The 21,938-nt window shown below is 50.9% G+C and overlaps 1 protein-coding gene across 1 annotated transcript; it reads right to left on the reverse strand.

Moving 5' to 3' along the window:
* Positions 1–578: 578 nt before the first annotated feature.
* Positions 579–21,691, reverse strand: LOC130517473 (ephrin type-A receptor 5). Its single transcript, XM_057019381.1, has 19 exons — positions 21,392–21,691; positions 20,428–20,492; positions 18,795–19,509; positions 12,960–13,115; positions 12,475–12,813; positions 11,521–11,645; positions 10,205–10,294; positions 9,965–10,034; positions 9,790–9,892; positions 8,621–8,688; positions 8,204–8,329; positions 7,871–8,056; positions 7,622–7,683; positions 6,962–7,029; positions 6,746–6,887; positions 6,364–6,513; positions 4,532–4,725; positions 4,173–4,337; positions 579–4,045 (listed from the first exon to the last, which is right to left on the reverse strand). The coding sequence occupies exons 1-19, from the start codon at positions 21,489–21,491 to the stop codon at positions 3,934–3,936; spliced, it is 3,036 nt and encodes a 1,011-aa protein (XP_056875361.1). The 5' UTR covers positions 21,492–21,691; the 3' UTR covers positions 579–3,933.
* Positions 21,692–21,938: the final 247 nt, after the last annotated feature.

Consider the following 21,938-nt stretch of genomic DNA (forward strand, 5'->3'; position numbering starts at 1 on the left):
GTCATCACCTGGAGGCGGCGGACGTCCCCCAGAGATCAGAAATCTGCACACACACACACACACACACACACACACACTCACGGTGCTGATATTTACATATAAACGACAGCAGAAGCTGAACTGAATCTGATCTTCAAGGTTACCACCAAACAAGATCTTTCCTTTGTAAAACCTCAATAAACTCTGATCACACCTGTTTCAAGGAACCAGCAGGTTTTTTGCTGCATCATCACTTCGGATCAGATTATTTCAAATTCAGATGTGAAACAGGACGAGAAACCAGCTCTGGGTTCATTTGTGATCTTCTGAGCAACAAAACACAGATGAGAGTCTCGTCATATTTGCTGATATATCCTGCGATTTCCCAATGTGAAGGTTGTTAACACGTTAGCTTCTTTTTGAAATCACACAAATGTTAAAGTGCGTAGTTTTCACATGTTTTACAAAGCTCATCTTGACTGGCTGATAATGTTTAAATTTCTGAAATTAATTATTAACTTGCGGAGGCAGAAAACACCACCAGAACCAACCAGTAGGGGGCATAGTGCAACGAGAAAGGGACTAGATTCAGGACAGCAGCTGTTTAAAAAATTTATTACAAAAATAGAGAATTTGAGAACACGCTACAAAAACATCAACACAAATGTACACAACAGCCTGAAAGGCAAAGCAAGAGCACAACAATCGAGTAATAATTTCACTGTGCTTATCAAGAATGACAAAAACATGATTGAGGGTCATTAAAAGCTGTGTTTTACGCTTAACCTCCAAGAAAAAACCCACGTTTCCCCCCCATATCAAATAAAAACACTACCTGTACAACCATGAAGTGGGCGGAGCTACATGAATAAAACTGATTCCACCGAAATAAAACAAGTCATAACCTTCAAAAATCATTATAATAGCACCAGGAGTGCCAGCAGAATAAAACTCTTTTTAGAACAATGTCAGAAGACCATTTAACAGTTTATGGACGCGAATGCTAACATTATTGCTTTTACGCAGTTTCTTTATTACTGTTATCCAATAAAATTAAAGCCAGATGGTGATAAACTCAAGACAACAGTTCTCTTTAGCAGGTTGGCTTCTCGTCCTGCCTGATGTCACGACTGAATAACCACCACACGCTAATGGTTCGCTGTGCTTGGTTTCCACTAAACAAGAGCAAGAATCCTTAAAGAAATGAAATCTATGTTGCTGACAGTCACATGTCAAATATTTAAACCCTGCAGTTTCCTTCTGAAGGTGTTTGAACTCCTGTGACGTGTGCAAAAAATGATACCACACTAACTAGAACACGTCAAGAGTTTATTCTAAAAATGTCGATGTCTTGTGCTTGGTTGTCAAGCTGACAGGAAGCATTGAAGTGGTAATTACAGAACAGTTACTTTATATATATATCTTAGTATTAAACACACACATATATATATATATATATGTTCAATACTAATAATGAACAGCAGAAGTCATCTGGAAAGATTTTCAGTCCAAAAAAGGGCAACAGCTTTCTCATAAAGTGCAAATTAAAGTAGTTCCAACATACACATCGTCTGACATTCTTCTTCGCAGAGACTGTTGGCAACAACCAAACATTTTCACAGGAGAGGAAACAATGGTGCTTAAAGAAGAGAGGCACTTGCAAAGGTGTGCTGTTCAGTTCTTCATGCCCCATTTGACAAATCCACCAAAAAACAGCCAATTGTGTGAAGTTCAAGGAGGGTTTTCTGCAGCATTTGGTGGGGGGGGGGGGGGTGAGGGTGGTATCTCGATTCACCTTCATGTAGTCAAATCTGCAACCGTCCGATGTTGTAAACCACAAAGACGATGCAGAAACAGTCACTCAACTTTTAAAAACACCAGGAAATCATGTGACCAACTGAGGTGAAGTCTGGCCTCAATGAGGAAAGAACGACCATTTTACCCTGGTGACTCTTTGAGGTTATTGGGGCAGTGGTACCTCAGTCTGTTGAGGACGGGGCTGAGAAGACCCAGCACGGACAAAACCCCTGAGCAAGGTACCGAACCCACAACCGCTGACACGGCCCTGTGATGAGCTGCTGGAATGTTCCCGCACCCTCGACGTGACCCCGAAAGGGATAAAGAAAACCAAACAAAATGAAAATCAACTGACGGTCCAGTCGATCAATAAAAACAACATTAGCACGGTCAATTCGTCCTCAATGACAAACACTGGAAAAACAGGTGGCCTTCAGGTGTTGTTCAGGATTGGTTGGTCAACAGCAAACCACCGAAGCTAATGCTAACAGTTACTGGGGTTCTGGGTGGGGAACCATCTCCAAAGGACACCCACTGATTATTTTTGTCTTTTTACCTTAAAAGAGTTTAAATTGACAACCATCATAAATTGTGCAATACTGCAACCAGCTTCACCTTTGAAACGCTGTTGTGGCAACAGTCAAAATTCTGGGTGTTTAAAGACGAAACTTTTCTAAATCAGTTACATTCCTCTTCTCTAACAGTCGAGTGACGCCGTCTCTCCAAAAACTTCCTCTCCAGTCTCATTCCTTCGTTACAGCACTCGCAGCTCAACAGCGACAGACGTCAGTATATCATCTGCAAAGGGGAGTTGTCAGCTCTCATCTCTGTTCCAGTCGTCACCAAGGTTCAAGTTTATGCAACAAAACAACATATTAGGCCACAGACAAGTCAGCCTCATCACGACATGATTGAGCTGCAGATCAGGACAGGAAGTCCGTGTGCCTGCTGTTACACTCAATCATCATCATCTCAGTTTGGGTCCCTCTGAATGAAACACAGAACGGACCTTTTTGTGGGGCCACAGGTCATCATTACTGCTGATACTGACTCTGCATAAGAAGTTTCTGGGTCAATACCAACGCAGACAGAGCGATGCCCCCTGCTTTAAATATATAATACATTATATACACAGAGTGCTTCCATCAAACACAAATAAGATTTCAGAGTTAAACAGAAAACATAAAGAAAGAATTGTTGATGTCTGGTTCAGTGAGCTGAGGTGAGACTGTGGTACCTGAAGGCTGCATCGGGACCCCTCTGGATCCAAACAATCTTTCAGATGATCTGAAAATGTTCCCAGGAGAATCTGATATTTGAGAATCGGCAGAAGAAACTTCCTTGATTGAATTCTCAAACGTTCCAGCTCGATACTACAGGAAGAACTTCACGTGACAGAAGAACCTGTGTGAATGCTCCAGTTCTATTTGTGAAAATGGTTCTCCTGAAACTGGTGAAGAATCCAGATCAGAACAAAGACTTTGGCTCCAGTCTGCGTGAGGCCATGAGATGTTGCTGGTAGAACCTTCACCAGGGCTGCAAAGAAGTTGTGCGTAAGCGTGCACATGTATGTCCGTGTATAAAGAAACTTTGAGGAGGTGCAGGAGGAGGCCGAACATGTCAGAACCTTCAATGAGCACCTGACAGGTCGATGTTGAACCTGAGCGTTTTGTGCCTTTTGTGTCGAACTTTACATTCAGAACTTTTCACATTTTTTGTAGATTTTGTGTTGATTCAGTAAGAACAAAGCCAGAAGGTTCTTCGGCTCCGGCGTGATCTCATCTGAAAAGACTTGACTCCTCAAAAGCAACCTTCCAGTACAGTGTGTGAATATTGTTCACGAAATTCAAAGCATTGCCACGGTCCATTATTACTTCAACTGCCTGAGAACGTTGATTCCTGGGTTCTGTTCACCAGAACTGGCAGTCTGATGAAGAGTTCTGTCTGAGCTGGAACAAACAGCCCCCAGAACCCACAAGTCTGTATTTCCCAGCAACACTGAAGTTCTCTGTCCTTAAAAAGTGCTAATCCGCTCTAGGTCCCACTGCAGCTCCCACCTTTTTGTTGCTGGGTCCGTTTAAAGCCTGTATGTGAGCACGGGTGTGTGAGTGAGTGTGTGTCTGTGAATGTGTGAGTGAGTGTGTGTGTGTGTGTGTGTCAGATGTTTACAGCAGTGCTGCTGCTGTTCATGTAGACCCTCATCTCCTGGATACTGGTGATGATTTTTTTCTGATGTCCAGCCAGGTTCACTCCGACTCGTCTTAAATCTCTGAAAAACAAAACTGCCATCAGAACTTTGGAGTCAGAACACTGAAGCTCCGGATCACCGAGCAGGTCTGCAGGTTCTTCAGCTCCACCTGGGAAGGCTTTGAACATGAGGTGATTTGGGATCTTACTCTGAGGTCATGTGAGCCACCGTGTCCAGCGAGGAGTACCCCCCCTCCACGAAGAGCTCGGTGTAACGACCCATCTTGATGGAGTCCAGCCACTCGCCGACAGTCTGCCGCCGACTGCTGCAGGTTCCTTCTTCACTGGCGTGTTCCACCAACAGGTTTGACAGCCTAGTCAGGAACATCAAAGAGACAGGGTCTCGTCTGTCCAGAATTAACCTGGACAAACCGTCCCGTCCAGCCCGGACTTTCATCCTTACTGTTCGTGGACTCGTACCTGCCCCAAGTTTAACAATTCACACAAGGGATCAAGCAAACTTGCTCATTCTGGAGCATTCGGAACCAGTATGAAACCCAAACTGGACCTGTGGGAGGAGTTGACCAGCGCCTTTAACAAACTGGGATTGCGGATCAGCTTGTCCAGCAGACAGACGACCTCGTCAAACTTGGGTCGGCTGGTGCGCTCTCGCTGCCAGCAGTCCATCATCAGGTGGTACAGAGCCTCCGGACAGTCCATGGGACCCGGTAACCTGTAGTTCTCTTCCACTGCCTTTATGACCTGCACACAGACGGGTTGAGATCGGTGTGGGGTGAACAGAAGAGCAAATTACAACAGAGGAGACGCTCGTTAAACATGAAACATGTTGTAATTATGTGGTTTGGAGCCTTTTAGGAGAACGGATCCCTGAAATGTCTCAAGCATCCGGGTCACAGTTCTCCAAGGTCAACTGGACTGTTTCTTCTCTTTGAAGATGTTTCTCCTTCTATCCAGGAGGCTTCTTCAGTTCTGAACTCTCTGGAGACAGAGCTTGAAAATATCGCCCCTGTGGACTATTAGCATGCTAATGATCTGGGTGGTCACCTGAGAGTCGTTGGTCGGGTCGTTCACCTGGTTCCAGTTGAGGTGTCTCCCCTTTGTCTGCTGGATCACTCGGTGGTGAGTCTCCAGATCTCCTGGAATTTGGTTTGTTGGTGGAAGGAGCAGAGGACTGTGTTGTTGTGGGTGACAGGAAGTGCCTCAGGCCACCACCTCTGTTTAAGGATGGTTTCTCCAATTTGACATGGATGCTTCCTTGACCCCCCCTCTCAGACCAGCGGTCTTCTCTGGCCAGTACCCGTACTGGGCTGTCCTGGCAGGAGTGCCCACTCTCCTTTAGGTGTAGGTGGACCTGCTGAGTCCTGACCTGAAGAGGTGGCACCTCTGTGTTGTGCCTTCTTCTGTGGTTGTTTGGTTTCCCCAATGTTCCTCATGTTCCTCCTGGTGCTGTACAGCATAAACAACTTGACTTTGTTTGGGTCTTGGTGTCTTGTCCTTCAGGTGGACCAGCCTCTGTCTGAGAGTGTTGCTGGGTTTGAACTGAACCGGTGTGTCGTGTTTCTGGAGGATCCTCCTAAACTCCTCAGAGACTCCGGACAGGGAGGGGATGGAAACGCTGTGGCCTTTGTTTCTCTCCTCCTCTTCTTTGCTGGGGTCTCGTTTTCTTGAGGTCCTGGTGAAGGCCCAGTCTGGGTCTTCTGAACAAAGTGTGTCAAACAGTCCTGAAGCTAACGCTGACTTCCTGTTAGCGTACAACACGACCCGCCATCGAGCAGAAAACAATCTCATGCAGAAGATCAACAGTTCCTAAAAGCAGCTGCTGATCGATTTATCAGCCTGCAGCTAAAAAGATTCCGAACCAAAGAATTTGATAGAGATAAATATCAGCAGCTCTGTTAGCATTAGCATTAGCACCAACATTAGCATTAGCAGACAGAATGAGGCACTCTGGGAAATGCCGGTGTCATGTTCACACAAGGGAGCGACGGAGCGAGGAACCATCAGAGCTGCTCTCAAGATCCGAGGTGGAAAACCAGATGGAATATTCCCTCCGAGAGACGAGGGAGGAAGACGTGAGCGGGAATCCGCAGGCTGCAGATCTGAGGAAATTCCTCAGAGACCAGAGGAGCCGACAGGTGACACGTCTGCTGCAGGTGATCAGGTGATCAGGTGATCAGCTGATCAGCTGATCAGGTGATCAGGTGATCAGGTGATCAGCTCGTCCTGACGCGTCTGTTCCCAAACGTCCTGATCTGGACTTAGGATGAAAACCGACCAACCAGGAACAAAGAAAACAGCAGCTCCTCCCCCTCTTCCCCCTCCTCTTCCTACCCCCCCCCCCCCCAACTCATCCCAGGCTCCTGCTGGACTCAAACCTACGTCCTGGTTGGACATGTCCCAGTACGGCCTCTCTCCATACGACATCACTTCCCACATGACGACCCCGTAGCTCCACACGTCGCTGGCTGATGTGAACTTCCTGTATGCGATGGCCTCTGGAGCCGTCCAGCGAATGGGAATCTTCCCCCCCTGAGGACGGCACAGATGAAAGCCGGAGTTAGAAAACAGCAGAAACACTTTGCTCAAAGGCAGGAACGCCCCCCTTGTCCCAGGAAAACCAGTCCAGCAACACGTTGGTGGTGGCGGCCGCGGTTCTGGCGTTGTCAGGGTGAGCGAGCAGACGCGGGTCGGGACGCCTGACTGGGACGGGTTCTAACGGGGCGTCCTGCAGGACGGCACTGGTCCTGGTGGGGGCTCTTACCCGTGTGGTGTACGCAGCCTCCGGGTCGTCCTCCAGCACTCGCGACAGGCCGAAGTCAGACACTTTGCAGACGAGGTTGCTGTTGACCAGGACGTTCCGAGCCGCCAGGTCGCGGTGGACGTAGCCCATGTCGGACAGGTACCTGCGGCGACCCGCATGGACGGAGGTCAGGGGAGAACCCTCGCGCCCGCCATTAAAGGTGCATTTGGACTTTACCTCATTCCAGACGCGATGCCGCGCAGCATCCCGACCAGCTGGATCACAGTGAACTGACCGTCGTTCTTCTGCAGGAGGAGCAAAACACGAGAGACTGGAACACGGGTTGGAAGACAGGCGAACCGTAGCCAGGTCCGGGTGTTCTCTAAGTGACAGCTGTTAGCCGCCGTTAGCTGCTGTTAGCTGCCGTTAGCTGCTGTTGGCTGCCGTTGGCTGCCGTTGGCTGCTATTAGCCACTGTTAGCTGCTGTTGGCTGCCGTTAGCTGCCGTTAGCCGCTGTTGGCTGTTATTGGCTGCCGTTAGCTGCTATTAGCTACTGTTAGCCACTGTTGGCCGCTGTTAGCCGCTGTTAGGCTTTTTTTTGTTTTTTGAAATGCTGCACGTCCTCCAACAGAAACAAGCTGCCTGCAGCAGAACATCTCATGAGACCGTTTCTCTCCAAATGTGAAAGATTCTGGATTCTTCTGCTTGTGAAACACCTTCAGTCCTTCTAAATGTTGTTGGTCCATCAGTTTACAAAGATCAGCACTTTCTCCTGCTGACGCTTCTTTTTGGACGGATTCTGGAAGCTCAGCAGTGGTTTCATGTTTTCTTCTCTTCCTCCAGATCACGTTACTCTCCCTCGTGAGTCTGAAGGATCTCGCAGGACGTCCGTCTTACCTTGAGGAACGTGTCCAAAGACCCGTTCTCCATGTATTCGGTGATGATCATCACTGGTTTACCTGCAGGAAACAGAAAAACTCACACTCAAACAGGAAAGATGATCAATTCTCTTCCACTTTGATGGTTCTACTCTGAACTCGTTTCTCCAAATTAGCGGATTCAACTCGTTATTATTCACCATCGTTCATCTGCTGGGAGTTTGTCTGGGGTGAACTGGTGTGAACTGGTATGAGACATCCCACTCACTCTTGGTGACCACCCCCTCCAGACGGATGATGTTGGGGTGGTTAAACTGGCCCATGATCGACGCCTCCCACAGGAAGTCCCGCCTCTGCTGCTCCGTGTAACCAGCCTTCAAGGTCTTGATGGCCACCAGGAGCTCCCTCTTCCCCGGCAGCCTGAGCGGACCGCTGCACACCTCCCCGAACTCCCCTGTGAACCACGGACAGCGTCACACCTCCACACACACTTCCTCTTGGTTCTGGATCAGCGGGTGCTCTTTGAGAACCTTCACAGAACCTGGCGGCACGACCACACACACACACACACACACACACACACACACACACACACACACACCTGCTCCGATGATCCTCTCAATGGAGATGGAGGACACATCGATCTCCTGGGTGAATTCGTGCACCGCCTGGTTGGGATCTTCGTAGGTCAGGGGGTCGATGTAGGTGCGGACCCCTGGGAACTTTACTGCAGACACACACACACACACACACACACACACATATGAACGGCATCATGAGCATTTCAACGTGTTCGCTCTGATCAACGTGCACGAGGCCTGAACGCCAGCAGGTCACCGAACGCCGGCGTGTTTAAAGGTGGAGCGACCGTGAGATCACGTCCACACACGTGTCGGTTAACCCCACTAATGGGGTCTCTGTAGCACACACACCGACGGTGCTCAGAGCGACACGTGCACGTTCAGACGTGCGCGGTGACTCCTGACGCCTGTGCAGGAGCTGCTGCTCCTGAACTTACGGTGCCCGTTGTGGAAGTGCATCTTCTCCTCTTCAGGGTCCTGCTTGGCTTTGCTGTAGCCGCATCTCCTGAGGGGAGAAGAACCAGCGTCACCTCCCACAGGCAGAGATGAGGCCCAACACCAGGAAGCTCCAGAGCACACACACACACACACACACACACACGCACGCACGCACGCACACACACACGCACACACACACACAATGACAGGAATTAAAACTAAAGCTAAGCCGATTAACACAACTTTCAGGAAAAACACTTGCTGCAATCAGCAACTCCATTCTTCTTATTTAATGACTAAATATTGTGTTGGAGATGCAAACACACACACACACACACACACACACACACAGCATCAGCTCCACCATCATGGGGCAAATTCTGAAACTGTAAAGAATTAAGATGTCAAGACTCTGTGTGTGTGTGTGTGTGTGTGGGTGTGTGTGTGTGGGTGTGTGTGGGTGTGTGTGTGTGTGTGTGTGTTCATGCCCTCAACCCAACACTGGAACATTGCCAGTGGGGGAGGAGTCAAACTGAGTCTCTGGGTGGTTTTTAAATCCTGGAAGAAGTCGGACGGACAGACGGGTAATTAAAGGAAACGTGTTCAGAGTCGCTCAGTCGATCATTTTGGAATCCAGAGAACCAAACTTGGATCTGGTTTAGAAACGTTCAGCAGGATCCAGAGTCCAGGCCAAGGCACCAACAGGATGAGGGCCACCAGAGGGCCACGTTCTGGACAGCTCAGATTGTTGCTCTGTGCAGTCGAAGCCAAACGACTGTTCAATATTTCCAACAGATCTCCGATCCCAAATCTCTGATCCCAGATCCCTGATCTCCGATCCCAGATCTCTGATCCCAAATCTCTGATCTCAGATCTCCGATCCCAAATCTCTGATCCCAGATCCCTGATCCCAGATCTCTGATCCCAGATCTCCGATCCCAAATCTCTGATCCCAGATCTCTGATCTCTGATCCCAAATCTCAGACCTAAGATCCCAGATCTCAGATCCCAGATCTCTGATCCCGGATCTCTGATCTCCAATCTCCGATCTCAGATCCCAGATCTCTGATCTCTGATCCCAGATCTCTGATCTCCAATCTCTGATCCCAGATCCCAGATCTCTGATCCCAGATCTCTGATCCCAGATCCCAGATCTCTGATCTCTTACCGTCCACTGAGGAGAAACCCAGCAACCAGCGCCAGAAGAACCAGCGCCAGGGTGACGGCCACGGCAACGATGGAGGCCTGAGCTCGCTCACTGGTGGCTCTGACTGTCAGATGGACGGAGACGTGTGGAGTCAGAGGGACAGACGGACGGACCTGTGGACATCAGCTGTACTTACAGTACGGGCTGGTCTGGACCTCAAAACGCCGGCTGAACGCCCCGTAACCCGCCGAGGTTCTGGCCCGCACCTGTCAACCCAAACGTGTATGAGTGTGCTGCAGAAACAGGAAGTTTCAACGTTCTCCTCCACGTTCCTGCTCCTCTCCAACCATCACCCGGAATTATAATCACACAAACTGGATCCAGTCTGCTCTCAACTGGGTTTTTAATTCTATTTGTTCTGTGATTTCTTCTGGACCTGGAAGATGTAGAGAGACGACGGCTTGAGGCCCTGCACCACCATCTCCGTCTCCTTGGATTTGATGATGGTGTAACTGGAGTCCTGCTCCTGCAGGAGAAACACGGCATCAGTGGTGGGCTCTGCTTCACCTGTATGAGTCACCTGTGTGTGTGTGTGTGTGTGTGTGTGTGTGTGTGTGTGTGTGCGTGCGTGCGTGTGTGTGTGTGCGTGTGTGTGTGCGTGTGTGTGTGTGTGTGTGTGTGTGTGTATCAGGTTCATGGCTGTCATCAGATCAGGTTTAAACAAAGCTAAATGCTCCATTAGCCAGAAGCCATTAGCAAACCGCTAACCACAAACCCTGCAGCATTCATACATCCTGACCTCTGCAAGATAAGAAGATGAGGAGGAGAAGATGAGGAGGGGGAGATGAAGAGGAGGAGATGAGGAGGAGGAGAAGATGAAGAGGAGAAGATGAGGAGGAGAAGATGAGGAGGAGAAGATGAAGAGGAGAAGCTGAGGAGGAGATGAGGAGGAGAAGAGATGAGGAGAAGAAGATGAGGAGGAGAAGCTGAGGAGGAGAAGAAGATGAGGAGGAGAAGCTGAGGATGAGATGATGAAGAGGAGAAGCTGAGGAGAAGCTGAGGAGGAGAAGCTGAAGACGAGAAGATGAGGAGGGGGAGATGAGGAGGAGGAGATGAGGAGGAGGAGATGAGGCTGAGAAGCTGAGGAGAAGATGAGGAGAGATGAGGAGGAGAAGATGAGGAGGAGATGGAGAGGAGGAGAAGATGAGGAGGAGATGAGGAGGAGAAGATGAAGAGGAGGAGAAGATAAAAAGGAGAAGATGAGGAGGAGATGAGGAGAAGAAGATGAGGAGGAGATGAGGAGGAGAAGAGAGGAGAAGATAAAAAGGAGGAGACGAGGAGGAGAAGCTGAGGAGGAGAAGATGAAGAGGAGAAGATGAGGAGGAGAAGATGAGGAGGAGATGAGGAGGAGATGATGAGGAGGAGAAGATAAAAAGGAGAAGATGAGGAGGAGAAGATGAGGAGGAGATGGAGAGGAGGAGAAGAGATGAGGAGAAGAAGATGAGGAGGAGAAGAGATGAGGAGAAGAAGATGAGGAGGAGAAGCTGAGGAGAAGATGAGGAGGAGAAGATGAGGAGGAGGAGAAGATGAGGAGGGGGAGATGAAGAGGAGGAGATGAGGAGGAGAAGATGAGGGGCAGAAGGATGAAGGCTCACTCTGCTGTTCATGTTGAAATCACTTTAGTTAAAAACAATCCTCAAATCCAGGATCTGCTTCAGAACATCTGCACCATCTCCTCGTGCCCACACGCACCTTCTCAAAATACTTGATCTCATACTCCAGGATGATGCCGTTGGGGCGATCAGGCTCCGCCCATGAGAGGGCGATGCTGCTCTTGCCCGTGTGACCTTTCCTCACCACGCTGACGGGTGAAGGAGCTGCAGACACACAAGACACCAGTTGTTGGAGGAAACATCAGATGATGGAGGACAGACTTAGTTGGCCTGGAGATCTCCGTCAGTGTGGATTCAGCACCAGAAGGTCCAAACCAGAGGTTCTACTGAGACGCTGGAACGGAGCTGTCAGAGCTTCATGTTCCACCAGCTGAGGAGCCTGCAGACACCAGGCGATGCTCCCCTCTCCTGCAGCAGCAGAACCTCTGGGATGAACCTCTGAGCCGCCAGAACCGACCACACATCTTCATCACCTGTGTCTCTGCTGAAGGAGCCGAGAACCAGCAGAGGAAGAAGCTGTTCATCATCTGGATGCAACCAGAACTGCCTGTGAGGGGCAGCTGGACGGACCTTCATCACAGCAACAGAGTGTGTGTGTGTGTGTGTGTGTGTGTGTGTGTGTGTGTGTGCGTGTGCGTGTGCGTGTGCATGTGTGTGTGTGTGTGTGTGTGTGGTGTGTGTGTGTGGTGTGTGTGTGTGTGTGCAGAAGGCCACAGATCATCTGTGCAAACAGAGTAACTGTAGCCTGGGTGGACGTTTGCACAGAACTTTATCTGCTAAATCTTAAAAGCCTGAAACTAGAAACCTCCCTCACGCACACACACACACACGCACACACACACACACACACGCACACACACACGCACACACACACACACCACACACACACACACGCACACACAGTGCTTTCAATCCATTTCCTTCTTTATTCTTTCCTGCTGTGTGTAGTTCAGTCCTGTTAATAACAATGTTATTGTTCTGTAATAATGACCCACATGAGGAGTGGTTCCGTTGTGACGCCGACATCACCCACCTGCCTGGTTGGTGGTCACGTTGAGAGTCACGTACTGCTTGGCGTGGTCCTTGTCCAGGTCAGAGACGCCGTTGACGGCCTCCAACAGGAAGCTGTAGTTGGTGTGTGACTGCAGGTCGGCCACCATCACTGAGGTGTTGGAGAGGCCAAGGCGCCGAGGCAAAAAACGCACGTTAGGGCCGCATTCCTCCAGGCCCCTCCCCTCCGGTAAGACCTGTCGGCACAGGATGTTGTAACGCACATCCTTCCTGCCGCCTGTTTCCATGGGAATGGACCACTCCAGGAAGACGCTGGTCTCGTTGACGTTGGAGATGGCGTTATGTGGAGCAGAGGGGGGACCTGTAACAGGATAGAGGCGTTAGCCTGAGCCCCTACAGATGCTAACGCTGCTAATGCTGCTGCTGAACCCTCTTCACCACTTGATGGATGTGATCCTACCGATAAACATCAAGGACCTACGCATGAAAACATGTGATTTTCCTCACGTGTGCACGCCATGTTGGGGGGATCAGCGTCCGTCTTGTAGTAGCCGTCTTCACAGGAGCAGGCCGTGGCCCCCGCCTGCTTGGCCACGCTGTGCGGTGGACATTTAGCGCAGGACAAAGCCTCCAGCAGCGAACGATAAAAGCCCACTCTGCAGACTTCAGGGAGAGAGGACAACCGTTAGCAGGTGTTAGCTGTTAGCGCTGGAGGAGACAAGCTCGAGGCGAGAAGAACGCGTCACCTCAACACGTCTTTGTGAGGCTGAGGATGTTCTCTCATCCAGGACCTCCAGTTTTATTACATTCAAATCACATTTCTGCCTTTCTAGCAGAAAGTGAAGGAAACGAACCCAGAAAGGAGCGCAGGTGCTCTCCCAAACAGACAAGTTCACCGCCAGTCGCCATGGCAACCACTCCGTCCAGTCAGTCATGCCAGCATCGTTAAGAGACGACTGCTCATTTTATTGGATGAGGTGGGAAGAGGTGGAGACGTCAGACAGGAGCTGCAGCTCATCTGTCTGACGTCTCCACCTCTTGGACGACAGTGGAGACAAAAATATGGTCCTGTCATCTCAGCTGACACATCAGGACACTCGCTCCCATCCATGTCTGGTCTAGTTCGGACCACTGCTGAGACAGTCCAGCTTCCCTGTGAGGGACGCGTCCCGTTAATTACTGACGTGTGGGTGGAAACAGAAGTTACACAATGAAACATTAAAGCTCAAAAATCTCATCCTGCAAAGGAAAACAGAATAAATGACAGGAAATGAAAGAGAGGGAAGAAAGACTGGATGTGAGAGGCAAAATGAGACCGAGGGTGGGATGGTGTGTGTGTGTGTGTGTGTGTGTGTGTCTCAGAGAGAGAATGCAGCTTAGACTCCCCTTGACAGAACCTTGGTTCTCTGTCATGGAACATTAGGCCCAAAACAGTCACTTTGGCCCTTTCATCTCTCTCTCTTCTCGTCTACTTATTCACACAAAACCTGTGTGAGCTCCTCTACGAACACATGGTAGTGCCACATGGTAGTGCCTCCCATGGTAGTGCCTCCCATGGTAGTGCCACATGGTAGTGCCTCCCATGGTAGTGCCACATGGTAGTGCCACATGGTAGTGCCTCCCATGGTAGTGCCACATGGTAGTGCCACATGGTAGTGCCACATGGTAGTGCCTCCCATGGTAGTGCCACATGGTAGTGCCTCCCATGGTAGTGCCTCCCATGGTAGTGCCCCATGGTAGTGCCCCATGGTAGTGCCTCCCATGGTAGTGCCTCCCATGGTAGTGCCACATGGTAGTGCCACATGGTAGTGCCTCCCATGGTAGTGCCTCCCATGGTAGTGCCCACATGGTAGTGCCTCCCATGGTAGTGCCCCATGGTAGTGCCTCCCATGGTAGTGCCACATGGTAGTGCCTCCCATGGTAGTGCCTCCCATGGTAGTGCCTCCCATGGTAGTGCTCCCATGGTAGTGCCCCATGGTAGTGCCCCATGGTAGTGCCTCCCATGGTAGTGCCTCCCATGGTAGTGCCACATGGTAGTGCCACATGGTAGTGCCTCCCATGGTAGTGCCTCCCATGGTAGTGCCACATGGTAGTGCCTCCCATGGTAGTGCCTCCCATGGTAGTGCCTCCCATGGTAGTGCCCACATGGTAGTGCCTCCCATGGTAGTGCCTCCCATGGTAGTGCCTCCCATGGTAGTGCCTCCCATGGTAGTGCCCACATGGTAGTGCCACATGGTAGTGCCTCCCATGGTAGTGCCTCCCATGGTAGTGCCACATGGTAGTGCCTCCCATGGTAGTGCCCCATGGTAGTGCCTCCCATGGTAGTGCCTCCCCCAGTGACCAGGGTGAGTCTGCTACCCTAGAAGAGCTCGTCGGTCCCTCAGAGGATCACTAAAATACAGGCTGACATACGCACAACAGTGTAGGTATTCATGAGCAGCATGAATTGGTTCCTGTCCACTAGGTTCAAGGAGCTCTTGGACAAGTCAGCCCTTCCCATGGAGGAAGTGGCATCAGAAGTCAAGTACACGTTTTCAAGAGAAATGGCCCAGAACTACATCTCGTTTTTAATGAGAAAGTGGTTCTTAATGTGTGTTACAGGCCAAAGGTCACTGGGAGGAGCAAACAACCACTTATTGATAACATCGCACAACTGGTCTGGGCTGAAGTGGAGGGTGAAGTCTTTTACACCAACCCAAGGGGCCTTCAAGAACCTCAACCAGAAAATCCAAAAGGGTCTGTTGAACCAGCTGGGAACTCCAGAGGAGGTGCTGTTTGACCTGAAGAGAGAGGATCCGTCATCGTGGAGCGCATCGTCTCCTTGGTCAAAAGACACGCGATGACTCCACCAAAGAAACTGTCTGCAGCTTCTTGTGTCATTTGTGTCCTGTGCAAGACCTTCAACAATGAAGGTGCCAAAACAGGAAAAAAGACCATTACTAATCCAAACTAACGTCTCATGGATGACGGACGTCTCATGGATGACGGACGTCTCATGGATGATGGACGTCTCATGGATGATGAATGTCTTATGCCTTCACATTCCAAAAGTCCATTTTTGTTGGGTTGGAAATATAAACGGATGATGAGGCAAAGATAAAACGATCCTGTAATTTGTTAAAAGCGACTTTGAGAAATGAAAATCTTCCTCTGATGAGGGTGAAAAACAAAGAATACGTTTAATGAGAAAACTGTTGTTTGAGCTTCTCCTGGGAACTAATAAACTGGGCAGGGAGGGAGGCTAAAGCTCCTGTTCCTGTGTTTGTCTCATGGAGACGTTCTGGCTGGAGGCCCGTGGACAGACTGTGCTGAAGGAAAATCACACTTGTGCACAAATGACACAACTACACACTGACACTCAGCGGGTCTTCCTGTATGTGGCTCATTGTTGTGAAGAGGTCACGACCTTTCCCAATCACAATCCAGCTGACGGCCGGTGGTCCTCATCCAGTCTGGGAGGATGAAGAGCAGGACCAGAATTTACAGAGAAAAGTGTGGAAACCCACCAAGAACTGTTCTTCACACCATTGTAACGGCCCTGCTTTAGGGGAGGGGAGGGGCCTTGGACTCAGGTGACCCTGGGTGGGAGGAGCCACACCAGCCGCCAGACAGGTGTTTAAAAGCTGCTTTTCCTGAATAAAACAGGTATTTGAGCAACGCTGTGAAGAAGGTGAAGAAGCTATTAGCTGCTCCATAAGGGTTCTTCCTACGTTCATCCATCCATCATCCATCATCCATCCATCCATCCATCATACATCCATCATCCATCCATCCATCCATCATCCTCCATCATCCATCCATCATCCATCCATCATCCACCCATCATCCATTCACCCATCATCCATCCAGACATCCATCCATCCATCCATCAATCCATCCATCATCCATCCATCCATCCATCCATCCATCATCATCCATCCATCCATCCATCATCCATCCATCATCCATCCAGCCATCCATCCATCATCATACATCCATCCATCCATCATCCATCCATCCACCATCCATCCATCCATCATCATCCATCCATCCATCCATCATCCATCCATCATCCTCCATCCATCCTCATCCATCCATCCATCCATCATCCATCATCCATCCATCCATCATCCACCCATCATCCATCCAGACATCCATCCATCCATCCATCAATCCATCCATCATCCATCCATCCATCCATCCATCCATCATCATCCATCCATCCATCCATCATCCATCCATCATCCATCCAGCCATCCATCCATCATCATACATCCATCCATCCATCATCCATCCATCCACCATCCATCCATCCATCATCATCCATCCATCCATCCATCATCCATCCATCATCCTCCATCCATCCTCATCCATCCATCCATCCATCATCCATCATCCATCCATCCATCATCCATCCATCATCCATCCAGACATCCATCCATCCATCCATCCATCCATCCATCATCCATCCATCCATCATCCATCCATCCATCCATCCATCCATCATCCATCCATCCATCATCCATCCATCATCCATCCAGCCATCCATCCATCATCCATCCATCCATCATCCATCCATCCATCATACATCCATCATCCATCCATCCATCCATCTATCCATCCATCCATCATACATCCATCATCCATCCATCCATCCATCCATCCATCTATCCATCCATCCATCATACATCCATCATCCATCCATCCATCATCCTCCATCCATCATACATCCATCATCCATCCATCCATCCATCCATCCTCATCCATATCATCATCCATCATCCATCCAGCATCCATCCATCATCCATCCATCCATCCATCCATCATACTCCATCATCCATCCATCCATCCATCCATCATCCATCCATCCATCCATCCATCCATCCATCCATCCATCATCCATCCATCCATCCTCCATCCATCCATCCATCCATCCATCATCCATCCATCCATCATCCATCCATCATCCATCCAGCCATCCATCCAGCCACCATCCATCCATCATACATCATCATCCATCCAGCCATCCATCCATCCATCATACATCCATCATCCATCCATCCATCCATCCATCCATCATCTATCCATCCATCCATCCATCATCCATTCATCCATCCATCCATTCATCCATCCATCCATCCATCTGTCCATCATCCATCCATCGATCATCCATCCATCCATCCATCCATCCACCCATCATCCATCCATCCATCTCCATCATCCATCCATCCATCCACCCTCATCCATCCTCATCCATCCATCATCCATCCACCCATCATCCATCATCCATCCCCCATCCATCCATCCATCATCCATCCATCCATCCAGCCATCCTTCATCATCCATCCATCCATCCATCATCCATCCATCCATCCATCCATCCATCATCCATCCATCCATCCATCCATCCATCCATCATCCCCATCATCCACCCATCCATCCATCCATCATCCATCCATCATCCATCCATCCACCCATCCATCATGGATCCTCCTGGATGATCATCACAGAGCTCATGACAGTATTCCATTAGCTTGAACATAAAGTTAGCACGCTAACTCTGAGGTGACCTCTGTAAATGTGGATGTGCTAAATATTCCACTTCTCCTTCATCCATGAGCAACAATAAAAGCTGTAAATGTTAAACTGATTATTTTTTGAGAACCTTCTCAAATCTGCAGGGTTGTTTCCGTTGATGGTTTCCACCATCACATATGAGGACGCTTCTTTCACTTTGAAGCTTTTTCTGTGATCAGTTGAGGAGACACAGAGCTGGGCTTCAAAGCCCCCCCAGCAGTGAACATCTACAGTCAGTGGTGGAGCCACATCACAGGAGGAACCTTCTCCTGTCTGACAGCAGGGAGTCACCAACCCCCCCCCTTCTGTGAAGAAAGGAAATGCTTGAGACGCACATGAAGAGGTGTTGACAGCAGACGGGAACCCTCTGTGGACCCTTTCAAAGCAGGAAATATCTCATCTGCAAACTGGATAAAGACCCATCATGACTGCAGGTTCTGCTCCAACGACTCAATCTAGAGCCGAAAACTGGAGATGAAAAGATGGAAACATTTGGGAGGAAACAGCTGCGATGTTAAAGTGTGTATGTTAACGAGGTGATGTCACATTTCCTCACATTTATGTAATTATGACCTCAGGGTCAGGGGTCACACGGGACAGGGGCCAGTCCAGAGGACACATGCACAAAAGGTTCCATGAACCCAAAGATCTCTAAAGGTTTCTCTTTGTCCCACGATTCCCAGGAGGTTCCTCAGGACCCATCTACACCAGCACCAGCAGCAGCTCCATGCCCCAGTAAGCCCCTCCCCCTCCTCCAGGTGTACACACAGGTGGGAGCTCTCTTACCTTGACAGGAGCCGTTGATTTCCTCAAAGCCCGCCTGGCACACACACCTCCCAATGGGTACCAGCCACTCGCCCTCCGTGCTGCAGTGCATCCTGGGAGGCTCGTACAGAGGCAGCGAGTTGTTGACGCAGCGGCCGCCAACCTCCACCAGCTGGGAGGCCTCTGAACCCGGGATGGTGTCGGGAAACTCGGCCAAACTCCTGACCAGGAACGGGCAGCGTTTGTAGAAGACACGCACAGACACCAGAGCAATGCAGGCCCCCAAATCCTGGAAGGCCAGGTAGAAGCCTTTCTGGGTCAAGGGCCCCAAGTCGCGGACCTCCGTGTTGAGCTTCATGACCCGGTCCCCCAAATCCAACTCGGTAAAACTCTCATCGGCCGCGATGGTGTCGACTTTGATGTACCTGCTCTCCTTCAGGGCCCTGTCCTCCTCCTGGCTGATTCCAGTTTCCTCCCTCGTGGCTCCGCCCTCCGCGCCGCCCTCGTCAGTTTCGTAGTAGTACATGTTGAAGGTCTCCTTGCAGGTCCCGACCCCGCCCGGAAGGCTGTTGCAGTCTCTCAGAGTGAACTTGAGCTCGATGAAGACGCGCTGGGCCCCTTGGGTCAGGATCCAGTTGGTGTGGAGCCAGTTGTTCTGGTTCTGCTCCATGACCCGGCACACTTGGTAGGTGTGAATGGGGGCGTAGTTCTCGTCAACTTCTCCGATCTCCTCCCACTGCAGCAGAAAAGGTGGAGGTGAGTGACCCGAACCCTGGACACCAGGAAAAGGGCTGGAATTCCTCATGGGATGAGGATGCAAGAGTGACGGCGACAATATCGGTGGGTGAGTACCTGAGGGGGCGGAGCTTGGGACAACATCTGTGCGTGTGTGTGTGTGCTGCAGGTGTGTGTGTGCTGCAGGTGTGTGTGTGTGTGTGTGTGCTGCAGGTGTGTGTGTGTGTGTGCTGCAGGTGTGTGCTTTTGTCAGCACTATCTCCTCCATCTGCACACAGGCGCCGAGCGACCACGACCAGAGTTCCCAAAGCTGGTGAAAACACCAACGTCAGCATTCTGGATCAGCACTCCGGATCAGCGCTCCGGATCAGCACTCCGGACCGGCTCTCTGGATCAGCACTGATCCGGAGCGCCGATCCGGAGCGCCGATCCGGAGCGCAGCACTGATCCGGATCCGACACCAACAGCTGCAGCCTTTCTGTTTCCACGCTGACTCACAAATGATCTGATTTCATCTTCCAGAGAAAAAGTGTCTGCTGAGTACAGCATTCCTCAATTAAATTTCATCCCGGGAATACGACTGCCGGCCTGAGGAATTCCACTGAGATTCCACCTTTTTATTCATGAACTCAATTTAGGTTGATGATGGAGGCAAATTAAAGCACCTTTAACCTCATTAAATCACTCAGGTTCCTCAGAACCTGAATGAGTGTGTGTGTGTGAGTGTGTGTGTGTGTGTGTGTGTGTTGTGTGTGTGTGTGTGTGTGTGTGTGTGTGTGTGTTAACTGCAACAGTGCGACATGAACACAAGCGATCTTTGATGTTAAACAGCTGCTTTCATCTTGGAACGCCCTCTCAGCATCAGAAGATCTGAGCGTGTCGGGAACAGCCCTGGTGGTGGATGTGGTGGAATTCTCACCCCGTTCTTGGGATAGGCCACCCATCCCAGGTCTCCCATCACGGAGCGGGAGTCCAGCAGGTTGACTGGAAGAGAGAGAAGAGGGTGAGACTGGCAGCAGCAGCTCGCTGGACCGACGCCAGCTCCTCTCTGAGAACAGCTCCTCCTCCTCCTCCTCAGCCCTGAGGAGGAGGAGGAGGAGCTGGAGCTCCTCCTCATGCACCACGGTCCTGATGGAAGTTCTTCCAGTCAAACCATCAGACAGGTCTCCATGAAAGATCAATAAATGTGATCCCCTCTGATGCTCCAGAGTGGATCCAGAGAGGCCACAACGAGGAGATGCTGATCACCAGAGGGACGTTTCCCTCAGGAGGTCCGAGCCCAACGGAGCCCAACGCCAAGAGGTTCTGGCCTGTGCTGACCACAACACACAGAATCACACTCTCCCCTCCCCCCCTCGCTCTCCCCCCTCTCCTCTCTCCCTCCCCCTCCCTCCCCCCCTCTCTCCCTCCTCTCTCCCCCTTCTCTCCATCCCTCTCTCTCCCTCTCCTCTCTCCACCTCCCTCCCTCCCTCTGCCCCTCTCTCTCCTCTCTCTCCCCCTCCCTCTCCTCTCTCCCTCCTCTCCCCCCTCCCTCTCCTCTCTCTCTCTCTCTCTCCCCCCCCGCCGATACGCAGCCTCTGTGGCGGTCAGACAGCAGATTCCACTCGGGTCGCAGGTCCAGACCCCCCCCCCCCCCGCTGATCACGTGACCCATCCAGCGATTGAACGATGTGGCAGAAGGTGCGAGGACGCGGGTGAGGAGGGGGAGGGGGGGGGGGGTGATAAGAAACTGTGTTTCAGATTAATAAAGCATCCGACCGGACGGGACCAGGTGGAGCGGGACCAGGTCTGCTGGTCCTGTCCGGTCCTGGAGGTCCGCTCAGCGTTCAGCACTAAAGCGCGTTCGGGACCGAGTCCGCGTCATCAACACATGCGTTTCCTACCCTCATTTGCGGGGACGCACCGCACACCGAGAGACGCCAGGCTCCAGATCCACGTCCATGTAACCAGCCGAACACCACAAGTCCACCGGCGAGGAGGCATGGCTGACCCGGAGACTCGAGCAGCAGGAGCGGGGAGGAGGAGAAGAAGGAGGTGAAGGGGGAGATCCAAACACGGCGGGAGGTTCGCTCAGAACCGAGCAGGACCCCGAGGAAGCATCGGTGTCGGAGCGCGTCCGCTCAGACCGGAGAGAAGCGGGGAAGTGAGACTGGGGGGGCGGGGAGCTGCGGGAGCACGGGAGGGGGCGGGGCAAGGTAGAGTCTGTCCAATCACAGAGCGCCTACAGGTGAGCCCCTGGACCCGTCCCGAGCGAATTGGTCCTCATGTCACCAGTCACGAAACCCCCTCTGTCCCAGTATAACCAGTCATTGACCCTCTCTGTCCCAGTGTAACCAGTGGTTGACCCTCTCTGTCCCAGTGTAACCAGTCGTTGACCCTCTCTGTCCCAGTAGAACCAGTCACTGACCCTCTCTGTCCAGTATAACCAGT

The sequence above is a fragment of the Takifugu flavidus genome, chromosome 20 (assembly GCF_003711565.1).
Source record: "Takifugu flavidus isolate HTHZ2018 chromosome 20, ASM371156v2, whole genome shotgun sequence".
Lineage (NCBI taxonomy): Eukaryota > Metazoa > Chordata > Actinopteri > Tetraodontiformes > Tetraodontidae > Takifugu > Takifugu flavidus.

What these genes read in the sequence shown, in the direction of transcription:
- LOC130517473 (XM_057019381.1), bottom strand. Translation starts at nt 21,491, where the DNA reads ATGCCTCCTCGCCGGTGGACTTGTGGTGTTCGGCTGGTTACATGGACG. An exon ending in AGATCAAGTATTTTGAGAAG is followed by an intron (nt 10,295 to 11,520) that starts GTGCGTGTGGGC and finishes TTTCTCCTGCAG; the next exon opens with GAGCAGGACTCCAGTTACAC. An exon ending in CTTTGGACACGTTCCTCAAG is followed by an intron (nt 7,030 to 7,621) that starts GTAAGACGGACG and finishes CTCCTCCTGCAG; the next exon opens with AAGAACGACGGTCAGTTCAC.